Source organism: Eschscholzia californica, unplaced genomic scaffold, assembly GCF_041429995.1.
Source record: "Eschscholzia californica isolate CP2 unplaced genomic scaffold, dmEscCali1.0.p SCAF_2, whole genome shotgun sequence".
NCBI lineage: Eukaryota > Viridiplantae > Streptophyta > Magnoliopsida > Ranunculales > Papaveraceae > Eschscholzia > Eschscholzia californica.
Window position 1 is genome coordinate 67872551 of NW_028238309.1, and position 14695 is coordinate 67887245.

At 36.7% G+C, this 14695-nt stretch overlaps 2 protein-coding genes across 3 annotated transcripts; one reads left to right on the forward strand and one right to left on the reverse strand.

Annotated features, from left to right (window-relative positions):
* Positions 1-5470: 5470 nt before the first annotated feature.
* On the forward strand, positions 5471-11773 carry COP1 (Transducin/WD40 repeat-like superfamily protein). 2 transcript variants are annotated; one of them, XM_086662803.1, is made up of 14 exons: positions 5471-5893; positions 6444-6981; positions 7267-7344; positions 7501-7656; positions 8598-8948; positions 9266-9423; positions 9522-9587; positions 9708-9786; positions 10029-10184; positions 10326-10424; positions 10700-10804; positions 10968-11147; positions 11238-11348; positions 11449-11773. In XM_086662803.1, the coding sequence occupies exons 2-14, from the start codon at positions 6640-6642 to the stop codon at positions 11617-11619; spliced, it is 2052 nt and encodes a 683-aa protein (XP_086518929.1). In that variant the 5' UTR covers positions 5471-5893; positions 6444-6639; the 3' UTR covers positions 11620-11773. The 2 variants fall into 2 exon arrangements, with proteins under 2 accessions (XP_086518929.1, XP_086518930.1); XM_086662804.1 differs by having other exon boundaries at positions 5492-5893; positions 6454-6981.
* An 849-nt stretch (positions 11774-12622) lies between these two features.
* Positions 12623-14376, reverse strand: LOC147560683 (1-aminocyclopropane-1-carboxylate oxidase-like). Its single transcript, XM_086662802.1, has 3 exons — positions 13939-14376; positions 13295-13858; positions 12623-13178 (listed from the first exon to the last, which is right to left on the reverse strand). The coding sequence occupies exons 1-3, from the start codon at positions 14041-14043 to the stop codon at positions 12867-12869; spliced, it is 981 nt and encodes a 326-aa protein (XP_086518928.1). The 5' UTR covers positions 14044-14376; the 3' UTR covers positions 12623-12866.
* Positions 14377-14695: the final 319 nt, after the last annotated feature.

A 14695-nucleotide genomic window follows, 5' to 3' on the forward strand; every position in this document is an offset into this window, starting at 1 on the left:
ATTTCTCTTTCTCTCACACTGTGTATTCAATTCATGTAGACTGATTGCTTCACCCACCCACACTCAATTCATTTTCATGTCTGTTCTCTTTTGTTGTTGTTTTTTGGGTTAATTCCATTTTGGCCCCCTAAAGATGACCAACTCGCCAAAATGGCCCCCTAAAGATGACCAGCTTCCAATTTGGCCCCCTTTTGAGTTATTCCGTCAGTCAACTTTAACTGTTGACTTAATTTTTCCTTTTCTACCCCTCTCTTCAAACTCTTTCCCATCCTATCCTTTGTCATTTCCTTTACAACATATCATTATTTTAAAAAAAAATCTTTAATGTAATTCTTCTCTCTTTTTACTTGAACACCCTAACTTCCTCCCTCTTTTCTTCTCTTCATCTCCCCTCTCTCTAGAAATGTCTTGAGATATGATTTCATTTGCAGATTATTAGCTAGTGTATTGCTATAATCGATGAAGAGAAAGGAAGACATTTCTAGAGAGAAAGTAGAGAGAGGGGAAATGTGAAGGAGGGGCAATGTTATATTTTAGAGAGAGAAAGTAAAACAGAGAGAGAAGAAGAAGATATCAAAAGCTCTCTATGATAATGGTGGCTGCCATTTCACCAACGGTTTCAAATACTTGTTCTTCAAACCCCAAAGATGAAACAACAACTTCAAATCGACATCAAACTCCAACTCGTTCTTCTGTGAACTAGTCAAATCAAGATGCACAATGAGAGATTATGAGTATATGTATGAACTTATAATCAATCAAAGTTGAAATCAAATGTATGAGCAAAAAAAGGACAGGATTTGAAATAAGATGACTTACCCTTTGACTAGTTCAAGTAGCTGAGGGTATAGCTCAAACTCCCTCAATCTAATGATCTCTGAAGAAGTTGTCTCCATTGCCTGAGAAGCCACCATCATCCTTGATTCCAATTTCTCAATCTCTTTCTAACTCTTCTTAATTTTAATATAATCACCTCCCTTCATTTCTAGCTTCCTGAGTTGATTCACCATCTTATCATGCTCAATCTTAATACTCTGAACTTCCTATGGCACAAATAACAATCTCAAGATGAACCAGACTATCAAAATAACAAAACCCCATATTCAAAAAATAAGCAATAAAAATCAAGTAAGAACATAACCAGAGCTGTAGTTCTTGTTCTGTTACTTCTGTAGATATGGGTTGTTTATTGTTTAGTGAAATAATAGATCAAATCTAGACTATGATTACCTTGACTTTCTGGAATAGTTTTTTCTCCCAAGCATAAAGTCTTTCAACAGTTGAAGAATGGCTAAGTCCATTAGTACCTCCATTACCAATATTACCTCCAATAATCTCTTCATTCATCCTCCCAAAACTACTTGATTTTGAATTTGATCCCCATGTCCATAATAATGGACTGAAATTCCTCCCATAGCTATAAACCTTACCTGAAAAACAAAAACTAACCCACATTTGTTCTTCAAACAAGATAGAGAAACAAATCTAAATGTGAAAGAAAATCAAAACCCACAAAACAAATTGTTTGATAAATAACCTGTTGATCTTGGATTAGTGAAAACAGAACTTGATACTCCTAAGATTGATGAAAGATGACCACCAGTATCAGCATCCTTGAGGAAATACTCATCAAGTTCTTTAATAATCTCCTCAAGATCTTTAGTATTTCTTGAGACAACTAATGTCATTTCACTTGTAGTATCTTTTGAAATACTAGTAATAACAGATGGAGGAGCAGCAACACTAGCTGCAGCTATGGTTGTTGTATTAACTTCAGAAGCAGTAGTAGTAGTAGTGGCTTCCCATTCTTCTTCAGTGACATACCTTGAGGAGTAGGTGGTAGATGTTATTGATGCACATATGACATATGTCTAGGCTTTTGTATAGTAGAAACTTGCAATGGCGGTTCGTGAATGCAAGAATTGATTATTCCTTTTGTTTAAAAGAGAGGTGAAGACATTTTCTAGAGAAAGAAAGTAGAAAGAGGGGAGATGAAGAGAAGAAAAGAGGGAGGAAGTTAGGGTGTTTAAGTAAAAAGAGAGGAGAATTACATTAAAGATTTTTTTAAAAATGATGATAGCTGGTAAAGGAAATGACAAAGGATGGGATGGGAAAGAGAGGGGTAGAAAAGGAAAAGTTAAGTCAACAGTTAAAGTTGACTGACGGAATAACTCAAAAGGGGGCCAAATTGAAAGCTGGTCATCTTTTGGGGGCCATTTTGGCGAGTTGGTCATCTTTAGGGGGCCAAAATGGAATTAACCCTTGTTTTTTCTATCATCAACAACCCCTCTCATTTAGTTTGTCCATTTTGAAAATCGATTTCAAAATCCGAAATACACAAAACTTGAAAATGTTCAAAATACAAAAATCATTTGATATGATCAAAATACAAAAACGGTTTTTCTCTCATTTAGTTTGATACGATCGGAATACACAAACAGTTTTCATGTTTCCATTTAGTCAGGTTTCATTTTTTTTGTTGAGAAACAAATTTGTGTTGTTTATGTGTTCTTGTTAACTTTCTTCTAGTTTCGATTTATGAAGATTATTGAAGTTTCATTTGATTTGGCCTACACTGGTATTTCGGAAAGAAAAAAAAATCTGAAATAGATATTTCTTCAAACCTGAAAATGAAAGCAAATTGAACAAATAATCTTATTTTTCACTTAGATCTTAACCATAAACATAATCAAACTCTAAAAGCACAAAGCAAATCGAATAAAGAAATTCGCCTTGAATTTTGCAAGTGGAGTTTCGACAATTTTTTTTGTGTTGTTGGCAAATTTGGGATTACTTGTCTAAAGTTGGAAATTACTTGCAAAGTTAGTCTGACAAAAAAAAACACGAAAAATATTTTTGGAAGTTCTTCTTTATTTTGAAGTTAATTCTTTCACATGAATGAAATTCAATTAGAAGATAAGGTATATAGGGTTAGAAAAGGACTAAAGTGTAATGAAGTTAACGACCAAGGATGATCACACTACTTATGCTGGTAAAGGGGGCTAAGGGGAGGTGTCCAACGCATGTGTGGCCTGATTGCTCTCTTTGACATAAGAGGACTTGTACATTGCCTTCTGAGACCTTGCCACCTAGCATGAGCAGATCGTCTAACAAGATCCACTGAACTGAATGTAGGTTGTCTGCTTGGAATCCAACGATTGGGGAAGGAGTTGCTCTCGATTATATTCTTCTAAAGTTCTTGTAAGAACAAATTGGAGTTGGACAAAAGTACTGATTTTCACTATCTAAAAGTTAAAATTAAAATTACATCTTGTTAAAAAACTAATGTAAGAACAAATTGGAGTTGGACAAAAGTATTGATTTTCACTATCTAAAAGTTAAAATTGAAATTACATCTTGTTAAAAAACTAATGAATTTTTTTTTTTTCAAAATATAAATTTCATCAAAATCGATCGAACTATAAGTTGTTAGCACTTAATAAAAGATTCAGCTAATCCATTTCAAGTATGTATATGAGTTACTGGGTGCTCAACACTAATCCCAATTGACATGTAGTCAGCGAGACGGATTGTCTTTACTTGGTAGTCAGCGAGACGAATTGTCTTTACTTGGTAGTCAGCGAGACGAACTGTCTTTACTTGGTAGTCAGCTAATTGTCGAGACGAATTGTCTTTATTTGGTAGTCAACGAATCCTCGTATTACTCGTCCTCATACTACCAAAACCTAATAGACAAGGGTTATTTCGATGAAGAAGATTAGTCTTCTCACTTAGAGGTTTACTCTCTTGGAAGTGATTTACGGAGATACAAAGGAGTAATCCTATACCATTATTTGCTTTGGTCTCGAGTTGGACAATGAAAAATTCAGTATCCTCCCATCTTCACCTACCCCTGAGTCCTAACTCTCTTATAAGCCCACTCTATGCCTTCATTTTTTGTTGAAAACTTCATTTTTTGTTGAAAACCATAAATTGAACAAAGAAACAACAAACAAAATCTAGTTCAGGGAAAGACAGTCTAAATACGATTACAATTATATTTACGAGCACATTTAGCTAGCTTGTCTGCTTGGTGGTTGCTGGCCTGTGGAGTGTGCGTATAAATGACGTATTTGAAGATGCTACTATATTGTCGGATAGATTTGATAGATCTGACGTGGCTAAGAGATTACCATTGGACGATTGTGTTGGTTCTTCTGAGTTGATTGATGATGTTTTTGTTGTCGTTTTTGATATGAAAGTATTCTATTTTCTGCTCTAGAGCCCATGAAATGCCCTAGAGCAGAAAACTTTACATTCGCATAACCCCACATTTCTACTTCCCGTCGTCTTTGTTAGAGCAGCTATGAAAGTTCATCGGAAGTGGCAGAGAAGACATCCAATTCCGGCCACGTCGGTGAGGTACTTGAAAGAAGCATCTGTGTTGAGTTTGATGAAGGGTGGTGAAGGTGGAGACCATGTTGATCTAGTATCTTTAGCGTGTCTATTTCTAATAAGAGACCTGTTTTCCGGGAAGGCAAAGATTCGTTGAATTACATGCGTAGGGGATTGTACCTGTTTGGTGAAACATAATTCACATCTGGTTTTTCAGATGTACCATAGTATAATGGCATATAAGGTTGTTCGTCCCATATCATTTTTTGTTTGGCCTCATTCCATGATAGTATCCACTATTTGACAGAGATGATAGAATAAAAAACAATTGAAAAGTAAAATCATATCAGTCTAGCATGAGAGCAGTGAAGAAGAGCGTGGTCTATTGTTTCCAAACTATTACAATATGAACAGTTGAAATTATTACCAATAAATTTACCAATACGGTGTTTAACCGGTGGACTATTTGTGCAATATTTTCATAAAAATAGTTTAATTGGAGGAGTAGTAGAGATATGTCATATGAATGTCCAGTTGATGTCTGTGACCTAACTAGTATTATGAGTCTCGCTAATATGTCAGCTACATAGAACTAATAGTGTATTTACCACTTTTGGTTAGAGGCCATTTAATTGTATCTTGTCAGTTTTCCCATAGGATTATAGTATGAATAATGTTGCAAATGTTGGAGTCAAAGGTAGCAGAAAAAACCACATTGTCCCATTGGTTGTTGTTGATAAGTTGGGATATTCAAGTAAGAGTGGAATTGGAAGTGTTATGGAGTGAAATAGGGTGATTTGAATCCAGTAATCATTCCAAATGTTAATGTGGGTTCCTTTTACGAATTCCCCAAGACATGAGGCTCTTGATGGAGGAGTGGTGTTTGACAATGGACTCACGAGTGAACTGGTTTAGCCGTATCGGCCGGGACATTGGTGGTCGGGAAATACTTTCCTTTAAGAAATTTAACCCATAATGCCTCATGTTCCGTGTGAAGGTGCCAGACTCATTTACTCAGGAATTTGCCGAGAGGTTCACAACCTTTTTATTCATTGACTTCATGCTCCCATTATGACTGAACACACCAAATACTTTGAAGCTTCAATTCTAAAACCTAACAACAGAATAAATAGTCACCCGTGGTTAACTAAAAATTTCCAAAAATCTTTGTTGGGTTGAAAAAGGAAATGATTTCTCAAGCACGCTACTTTACTTACAAAGTATGTGTTTAAGTTACGTCTGCACTTACCCGTTGAGTTTCCAAATGTTGCCTAAGCAAGTCATTAATCAACTTAAAAAAACAGTGCTTAGTTTTTGGCGGGGACGTGCATGAAAATTGAAAAGAAAGGAAGGACAGGAAACTGGCTTGTGGACCAGCGACTCATTTGTTTCTAGTGTAAATCTCAAAAACTTTTGTACCTTTGGATCGACCCCTCCCTCTAAAATAAACTTGAAGAGTGCTTAGGAACCCTCAGTATGGTGATCTACCGTGGTGCGTTCACCTTCCTCAGTCAGTAGTCCTGTGGTGTTAAAATCGTAGTAGGTGACTAGTCTAGGGGTGGCAATTTGGTCCGAACCGGCGGGTATTTTCCCAAACCCGCCCCTAATGGAACGGGTTTTACCGACCCGTTTATTAAACGGTTCGGGTTTGGTATGAAGTTAAAAAAAATAATCGGGTTCGGAGCGGGTTTGGTATTAGATAGTAAACTCCGCCCCGAACCGATTAGTACGAATATGTTAAATATATGTTTTATTTAAGATTATGTTTCAAAAAAATTTAGTCTTATATTATCAATTTAACTATGTTATTTATATATTATTTAAGTTGGTGTAGTGTTTATGATTGATATACTCAAAATCTTATAAAATTTTGTTAACGATTGTTATGTTACTTCAAACTAAACTAACTTTTGTTAAACAAAATGTATTAAACGGGGCGGGGCGGGGCGGGGCGGTAATGGTTTAGCAATTTTTAATTGGGGCGGGTATGGTAATTGAATATCCACCCCGAATAATTATTGGGCGGGTAATGGTAAAACCCGTTTGCTAACGGGACGGAGTTGGGAAGGGGATGAACCCTCCCAAACCCGCCCCGTTGACATCCCTAGACTAGTCTAGTCTGTCTACTTTATCGAACCCCCCTGCCCTTGTGTGTGTTTTTATGAGTGTCTATCTAGGGTCTAGACAGAAAACAGATGAAGTGGAATCGACGTGGGTTGTTTCCGCCCGCATAAAACACCTTTACTTTCTTCTTCTTCTTCTCTCTCATTTCATAATTCAACAAGTTCAGACTTGAGAGAGAGAATGGAAGAGGGTTCAGTCGGGGCTCTGGTACCGTCTGTGAAGGCAAAATCATCATCAGCAGGAGGAGGAGGAGGAGGAGGATCAGAGGCGGCGGCGGCGGCTAATGGTACGAAGAAGACAAGTAGTAGTGGTAGTGGAGGAGGAGGGGGTGAAGGAAAGATGGATAAAGATTATCTATGTCCGATTTGCATGCAAATAATAAAAGATGCATTTCTGACTGCTTGTGGTCATAGTTTCTGTTATATGTGTATTATTACACATCTTAACAACAAGAACGATTGTCCTTGTTGTGCTCAGTACTTGACCAATAATCAGATCTTCCCCAATTTCCTCCTCAATCAGGTAACCCTACCTAGGTTTAAATACTCACCATTGCTTTAAATATTTCTTATGTTACTAGAAATTTGTGAATATAAGCTTGCGGATTCAATGACCTACAACTAGAAATTCACCACAAGCTCTTCAATTAAGATTAACTAGTCAGTCCATGAATGCATCATAGGACTTGGGTTGACTTACCTACAATATTGAACTACCTGGTTTCAATTTGTAAATGTGTTTTCTTTGACATTCAATTTGTAAATGCCTTCTGAAATCGAGTAACTACCTACCTGGTTTTTGTTGTAGCTTTTGAAGAAGACTACGTCTCGTCAAATAGGAAAATCTGCATCTCCTGTAGAGCATCTTCGACAGTCACTTCAACAGGTAATTGTTAGTATTTCTAATTAAAGATTGAAACTGTTAAGTGTGTTCTAGTACTATCTATGATTGAACTGAGGAGAACCCATTAAAGATTGAACTGAGAGAATTAGTATGTTTAAGCTTTTTTGCACTCTTAATGAGGTGGTTATGCATAGACAGGGATACGAAGTTTCAGTTAAGGAGATAGATAGCCTGTTATCTCTTCTTGCGGAAAGGAAGCGAAAGATGGAGCAAGAAGAAGCAGAAACAAATATGAAAATTCTGCTTGACTTTTTGCACTGCCTCAGGAAACAAAAGCTTGAACAACTGAATGAGGTTACCACCCTAACTTAAGACTCTCTTTTTTTCACCTGTTAATTGATTGATGCACAACTTATGAATCTCTGTTATTTACTTCAACTCATTGCATGAAATTTTGGCATATTTTCCTCCGTAATAACATAATATTTTCGACAACAATATGTTTTAACCAAAATTCTGGAAGGACTCAGGAAATCACTGTGGAGATGGTTTGTGTTTCGACTGAAACTTACGGGAAAAGAACTAAATAAAAGAGGAAGTTGTGGTCAAGTAGTCAAACTTAAAAGAGAGAGAGAGAGAGAAATGGAGACCAATCATTTTTAGAAAATAACAAAACAATGCAAAAATGTAATCGGATCAATTTCATATTTATCTTAGTATTTCATATTCACTCGACGTATAAGAGAAGGATAATTCTACGAACTTATTTCATATTCACTCGACGTATAAGAGAAGGATAATTCTACGAACTTATTTCATGCGAGTTGTGCGTAGTAAAGTCCTGACAGCAGGACCTCTAGAACGTGTTCTTTTTTGCATTTTACAAGTAATACTCATAGTTACCTTACTAATAAAAATAACATACATACACGTAAGCTCGTACTTCTATGTGGGGCTAAAATCAAATGATTGAAGTGTGATTGTTTGTGGAGAGTGATCTTTTCTAGATAGATTATCCTCAAAGTAATGATATTATATCCCATCATTTGCATAATACTTCTTCCTCTCTATAAGCTTGTAATGATTATGATCATGGTACTAAACAAAATATTATTCTTCCGAGCGAGGTCGAAACTTATATAGGGCGAATTAACAGTTTGCTTTACTAAAATTGGGTCTTGCGTTCATGTGATTGTGACTTTGGTGGAGTGTGTTTGAGGTCTATCTGAAGAACTATTTTCTGTAATAGGTTAAACAACTAATTAGGGTCGTGTATTTTCTTCGTATCTATGCAGGTACAAACCGATATTCGGTACATTAAGGAGGATATCTATGCAGTGGAGAGACGGAAAACGGATTTGTTTCGAACAAGGGATAGATATTCTGTAAAACTACGAATGCTGTTAGATGATCCCCCAGAAGCAAAAGTCCGCCCTTCATCAATTGATAAGCACAGCAGTGGCCTCATATCCAGTGGTCGTACCGCTCAAGGGGGCATCAGCTCAGGCAATTTTCAGAACAAGAAAGTTGACACAAAAGGGCATGAAAGCTCCCAAGGATACCAGAGGAAGGATGCTACATCAGATACACCAAGTATCACTCAATCTGGTCTGGCCGTGGCCAGAAAAAGACGAATTCATGCTCAGGTTAACATTCTCTTATGGTATCATTAGTGAACTCATTTGGTATGTTGACCATCACATTTATAAGTTAGTACATTCATGGTGCCTTTTTACGAATATGGTTACCTTACGTTATTTTGTATCCGTACATTATACCCATTCGAATACTCTTCGAGCCTCCGACAAGTGGTTTTATTGTTGCTGTACTGTTCCTACTGTACACTACTGTTGTACACTGTGAGATGATTCGTCTCACTGGAAGATGCTTCCTCAGTATCTGTTATACCGCAGATCATGCTTCCTCACTGGTAGTTTTATTAAGTGTTTGTTGCTGGCAACAGTTCAACGATCTACAAGAATGTTACTTGCAAAAGCGGAGACAATGGGTCAGCCAAGCGCAGAAACATCAAGAGAGGGACATAAATGCCACCAAAAGAGAAGGGTACCATGCAGCTCTGGAGGACTTTCAATCCGTTCTGACTACCTTTACACGATACAGGTGCTATAAAGCCAGAATTTGTCTTTATGCTTCAGGTGTATCTTGTTCTTTTAGTTATTGTTGTTTTTTGAACTACTCTTATTATTTTTGTTGCTTAGTCGTTTGAGGGTAATAGCTGAACTTAGGCAAGGGGATCTGTTTCAGTCTGCCAATATCGTGTCAAGGTGAGGTTAATCATATAATTTAAACACAATTATACAACATCTTCTTTGGTTTTCAATCCTCATTGTAGCTTGAAATTTTTTGGAAGAATTGCATATGTAACACTTTTTAAGTGGATGCAGTATAGAATTTGACCGTGATAACGAGTTGTTTGCAACCGCTGGAGTTTCTCGGCGCATTAAGGTTTTTGAATTTTCTTCGGTATGTATTGACTCTGGGAGCTTATGTCCTTCAGGTTCAATTGTTAATTACTTAATTTGGTAATTTCTGTGTGCAACTAAAACAATGTGGGGCTGTAACTCGACCTTAAAGTCAATTTAGTACTTGGTATTATTGGCTGGTACAGATGGGTGCTACGACTCCAGATGCAGTCATTAAACTTGCTTGTGAATTTTTTTATCGGAACTATTCGACTGATACAAGGCTCTGGGGTTTCTTTGCAGGTGGTAAATGGACACGCAGATGTGCACTGCCCAATAGTGGAAATGTCCACACGATCCAAACTTAGTTGCTTGAGTTGGAACAAGTTCACTAAAAACCACATAGCTAGTAGTGATTATGAAGGAATCGTAACTGTTTGGGATGTTACAACGCGTCAGGTAACTTCTTTTGATGAATATATGTTGTATTGCAGTTAACTTGGTTTTAAGTTGTATGCCCACAAGGCCACAAACTTAATAATCTTGGGTTGATTCTTTATCATAAGTTTGTTAACACTGACAGGTATTTTTTATTCACAGAGTGTGATGGAATACGAAGAGCACGAAAAACGAGCCTGGAGTGTAGATTTTTCAGCAACTGAACCATCGATACTTGTATCTGGTAGCGACGATTGCAAGGTAGTACATGGGTCAAGTGGTCCATAACATCTGCCGTAACTTCTTTTGCAGTTGAAAAGAAAAATGATATAACAAAATTTTATTGACTCTAGAAATCAAAGCAAGCACCAGTCATGTAATCTTTCCTTTACATGACATCATATAAAGCAATCTTAGTGCCTGATTGGATACCCATCTAGAAACTCTAATGCTCGATGAGCTGCAAGAGACCAAGACAGATCTGGGCCTATTTAAGTTCTTAACCTTGTCTCATGTCAAGTTTTGGTTGCTGGCAGGTCAAAATTTGGTGCACAAAGCAGGAAGCTAGCGTACTCAACATTGACATGAAAGCGAACATTTGTTGTGTCAAATATAATCCTGGTTCCAGCATCCATGTGGCGGTACTCACCCATTCATATCTTCTCTAAAATGTCTGGGAATAATGTTCTTTAGATATCCATTTCCCGTTACCTTAACTGTTTTGTTTCTAGCGCCTCTCTCTCTCTCTCTCATATACCTGGATAAATAAGTCCACTGATGAGATAATGTTTTCGGCAATTACAGGTCGGTTCTGCTGATCACCACATTCATTATTATGACTTGAGAAACATAAGCACCCCACTCCATGTTTTTAGTGGGCACAGAAAAGCTGTTTCTTACGTGAAATTCTTATCGAATAATGAGCTTGCTTCGGCATCAACTGATAGTACATTGCGGCTGTGGGACGTGAAGGACAATGTTCCAGTAAGTTATCATCAGGCTACTCGGGCTATTTCCTTATTTATGATAGAAGAAAATTAATCCACTTAAATTACTATATAATTTGTTCTGCAGGTCCGTACTTTTAGAGGCCACACGAATGAGAAGAACTTTGTCGGACTAACAGTGAACAGTGAATATATCGCATGTGGGAGTGAAACAAACGAAGTTTTTGTCTACCACAAGGTTAGCAATACTTGTAGTTGATTTTCAGAATCGCGTGTATTATTGTTATATAACTATATATATATGATTAAAAGTTGTGTGGTTTTTGATTTATCTGTAGGCGATATCGAAACCTGCAGCCGGGCATAAATTTGGTTCATCTGATTTAGACGATACTGATGATGATGCGGGATCTTACTTCATTAGTGCAGTGTGTTGGAAGAGTGATAGCCCAACAATGTTAACTGCCAATAGTCAAGGAACTATTAAAGTACTTGTGCTTGCAGCTTAATATGTATAAACTTCAGTAAGGCAAAATGAGTCTTACCAATCTCGACAACTATGTCTATGTTGTAATTCAATCAATTACATAAATACCTCGTGCTTGTATTCATAGAACTCAAGGCGGAAGGTTCTTTTAAGAAATGTTATAGTGTTTATGTAAATCTAACTAAACTTATACGAATTCGTCTAGCTTATAGTGTGGGTTCTTGAGATCTATTAAATTAAACATAAATTGTGTATATTCTTCATTATAAAGAGACTCTGAAGAGATGCTTAGTTAGATTTAAAAATTACCAACTTAAGACTCTGGTTCTTCGCTCCTGGTCATATCTTCTCTTATTGAAAACAACAAACTTCAATCTGACTGCATATAAAACTCCAACTTGCTCAAGAGACTTGTGTAGTCTTTGTCTTTATGTTTTTGTTATTGTCTCAACTTTAAATGGTCTTACTCAAATATTGACCCAAATCGGCAACTCAGAACAACCAAATAATACTGATTAGAAAAAAATATATATATTTTTGAAATCTTATTGTAGCTAATTCAGACCTCGAGTAATCCAACATACAAAAAAATGTTGTGTCTGGTGGGGAGTACTTGAGCACTAATAGAACCCAGCTTTTAGATAAGCGACTGGTTAGCGCATCTCCAATGCAACACTCAAATACATACAATATACTACATAGGTATTATCGTATAAATGGATGATATTATTATTAAGTGGGTTACTTTGGGTAAATATTAACAAGTCGGACTCTAACAAACTTGGGTGCCGGTGACGGGTTTGGAATTCTCCAAAGTTTTTGTCCCAGCCTAGTTAGGTCATGTTTTGACCACATAGTCAAGGGTCCATTCTTAAAGTTAAATTAATTCTCTCAAGTCTTAACTACTTCTTTTGACCACATAGTCAAGGGTCCATTCTTGACTTGTATGCTGATTGCTGAGTCTTTTATGTACACTTTTGTTTATCAATCATTTTCCAGTCTCCCTTTTTTTTAAGCTTAAAACATACTAGAAGCTAGTAATATAATTAGTTTAAATAAATTTAAGCTTACATGATAATAATATTACAAAGTAGTAGTTGGATTCCATTGGAAACCATATGATTTTCAATTCCAAATCTTAGTTTAAATTATAACATCAAACTCCGCTGGTACTTACAATTAATACTACACATACTCATTCAGAGATGACATTCGATCCAATACAAGCCACGACAGTATTACTTACTTAATCTTGTTTTCGGGTAATGATTAAAAAACTGTAGCAATGGGTGGTGGTGTAATAAGATTGGTTTGGTCATCAATAGCTTTCATGGCTTCAAATCTTGGTTCTTTTGCTTGGAATTTCAATCCAGCATAAAGCTTCATGTAGTCCTCAAACACAAATTTTGGGTAAACTTGTTGGTTCTTCTCTTGTGTTTCTTCTTTCTCCAACAACGCCGGTGCTGGGTAGATAACGGCTTCACTTCCCGGGTTGTAAAATGATGCAATTGACATCCTCGTACCATCCGTTTGGGCAATCACTCTATGTATTACACTTTTGTATCTCCCATTTGTAATCACCTATTTAAACAACAAATTAAGAGAGTCAATACATTATTTATTTTTCCCCTCGTTATTAATTATATGGCTGTGTGGCCGGGGCCGGGCGGCCTAAACATTAATACTATATATTGTACCTCGAGTTGGTCACCAAGGTTGATAACAATGGAGTGACGCATGGGAGGGACATCGATCCATTGGCCGTCCTTGAGGAGTTGAAGGCCACTGACTTTGTCATCTTGGAAGAGGAGGATGAGACCACCAGCATCAGTGTGAGCTCTTAGGCCTTTGATTAGGTCTGGTTTAGGGCATGGAGGGTAGTTGCTAACTTTGGTACCAAATGTTGGTGAACCTTTAGAACCATAAAATGATTTTTTAAGGTATCCTTTCTCAAGGCCAAGATTCTCACAGAACAAGTCCAATATATCCTCAGCTAGTTTCTCTAATCCTTGTACAAATTCTTTCATAACCTTCCTGTAATCATCATCAAGATCAGGGATCTGAGACATGTTAGAAGCAGGGAGATGAGTCAAGAAGAAAGTGCTCTCCCAATCCATCATGTCATTAACTTGATCAGATTCAAGAGCTAATTTGCTTGCAACTAATTCTTTGAATCTTTCTTCCATACATTTTTTGTAATGCTCTTTTGTTAGTCTCTCCACTGAGTCCATCAATTCAGGAGATATTCCATGATTCACCAACTACAAAAAAAATCAATTAATCATCAAAAATCCAATATAATATTTTTAAAACACACAAAATTTTGAATATATATATGTACCTCAAAAAAACCCCAGTTCTCACAAGCATCATTAATGACATCCATGGTGATTGATCTCTTTTCACCATTGAGATTCTCCATGTTAATGACTGGGAAAGATGCCATTGGTGGTACTGTAAGATCTCTCTGTCTTGGTGTTTGTTGTGTTTTGAGAGAGAGAGTAGTGAAACTATGTGTGTGTAATTGATGGGGGAAAATGGAGGTGTTTGAGAAGGGTATATATAGGGGTAAATAAATTGATAAAATATTCAAAGGGATCGACAGTGAGATCTAATAAGTTAAAGGAGAGAGAGAGAGAGAGAGGATGGAGTAACATATGTTTGTGGAGGGCGCATGGGATTACATCCTTTGTTCCCCACTGCTACCACCGCCCCTACCTAATGTGTTAGGATAATCTTGTATTAGTTGGGGGGAGAAAGATGGGTAATCATCACCAACAAGTAAAGTTAAACTTTTTCATATGTTACTTTAGGGTAAAAATTGTAACTTTAGGGCAGGCTGAAGTCCCAACATGACTTCCAACCGTCATGTTTGGGATATCCCTAGCCGTTGGAGCAAATCAAACGGTTAAAAATGGGTTCAAGTCATATTCTTTTTTTCATCCCACTCTCAAACTATCTATTTCTTTCGATTTCTTTCTCTATAATCTCTTCCAATTTCTTTATTTACTTTCCATTCAATCTTTAATTTTGATCTTCTTATAATGGATCATTTAGATGTTAACGAAATGTTTAGCGAAAGTTTTATGGAAATGTTG

Bases quoted from the DNA above. Each gene is read 5' to 3' on its own strand.
- COP1 (XM_086662803.1), top strand. From the start codon at position 6,640: ATGGAAGAGGGTTCAGTCGGGGCTCTGGTACCGTCTGTGAAGGCAAAA. The intron at 7,657-8,597 runs GTTACCACCCTA...GTATCTATGCAG, and splicing joins AGCTTGAACAACTGAATGAG to GTACAAACCGATATTCGGTA. The intron at 11,349-11,448 runs GTTAGCAATACT...ATTTATCTGTAG, and splicing joins AAGTTTTTGTCTACCACAAG to GCGATATCGAAACCTGCAGC.
- LOC147560683 (XM_086662802.1), bottom strand. From the start codon at position 14,043: ATGGCATCTTTCCCAGTCATTAACATGGAGAATCTCAATGGTGAAAAG. The intron at 13,859-13,938 runs GTACATATATAT...TTTTTTTTGTAG, and splicing joins AGAACTGGGGTTTTTTTGAG to TTGGTGAATCATGGAATATC. The intron at 13,179-13,294 runs GTACAATATATA...TTGTTTAAATAG, and splicing joins ACCTTGGTGACCAACTCGAG to GTGATTACAAATGGGAGATA.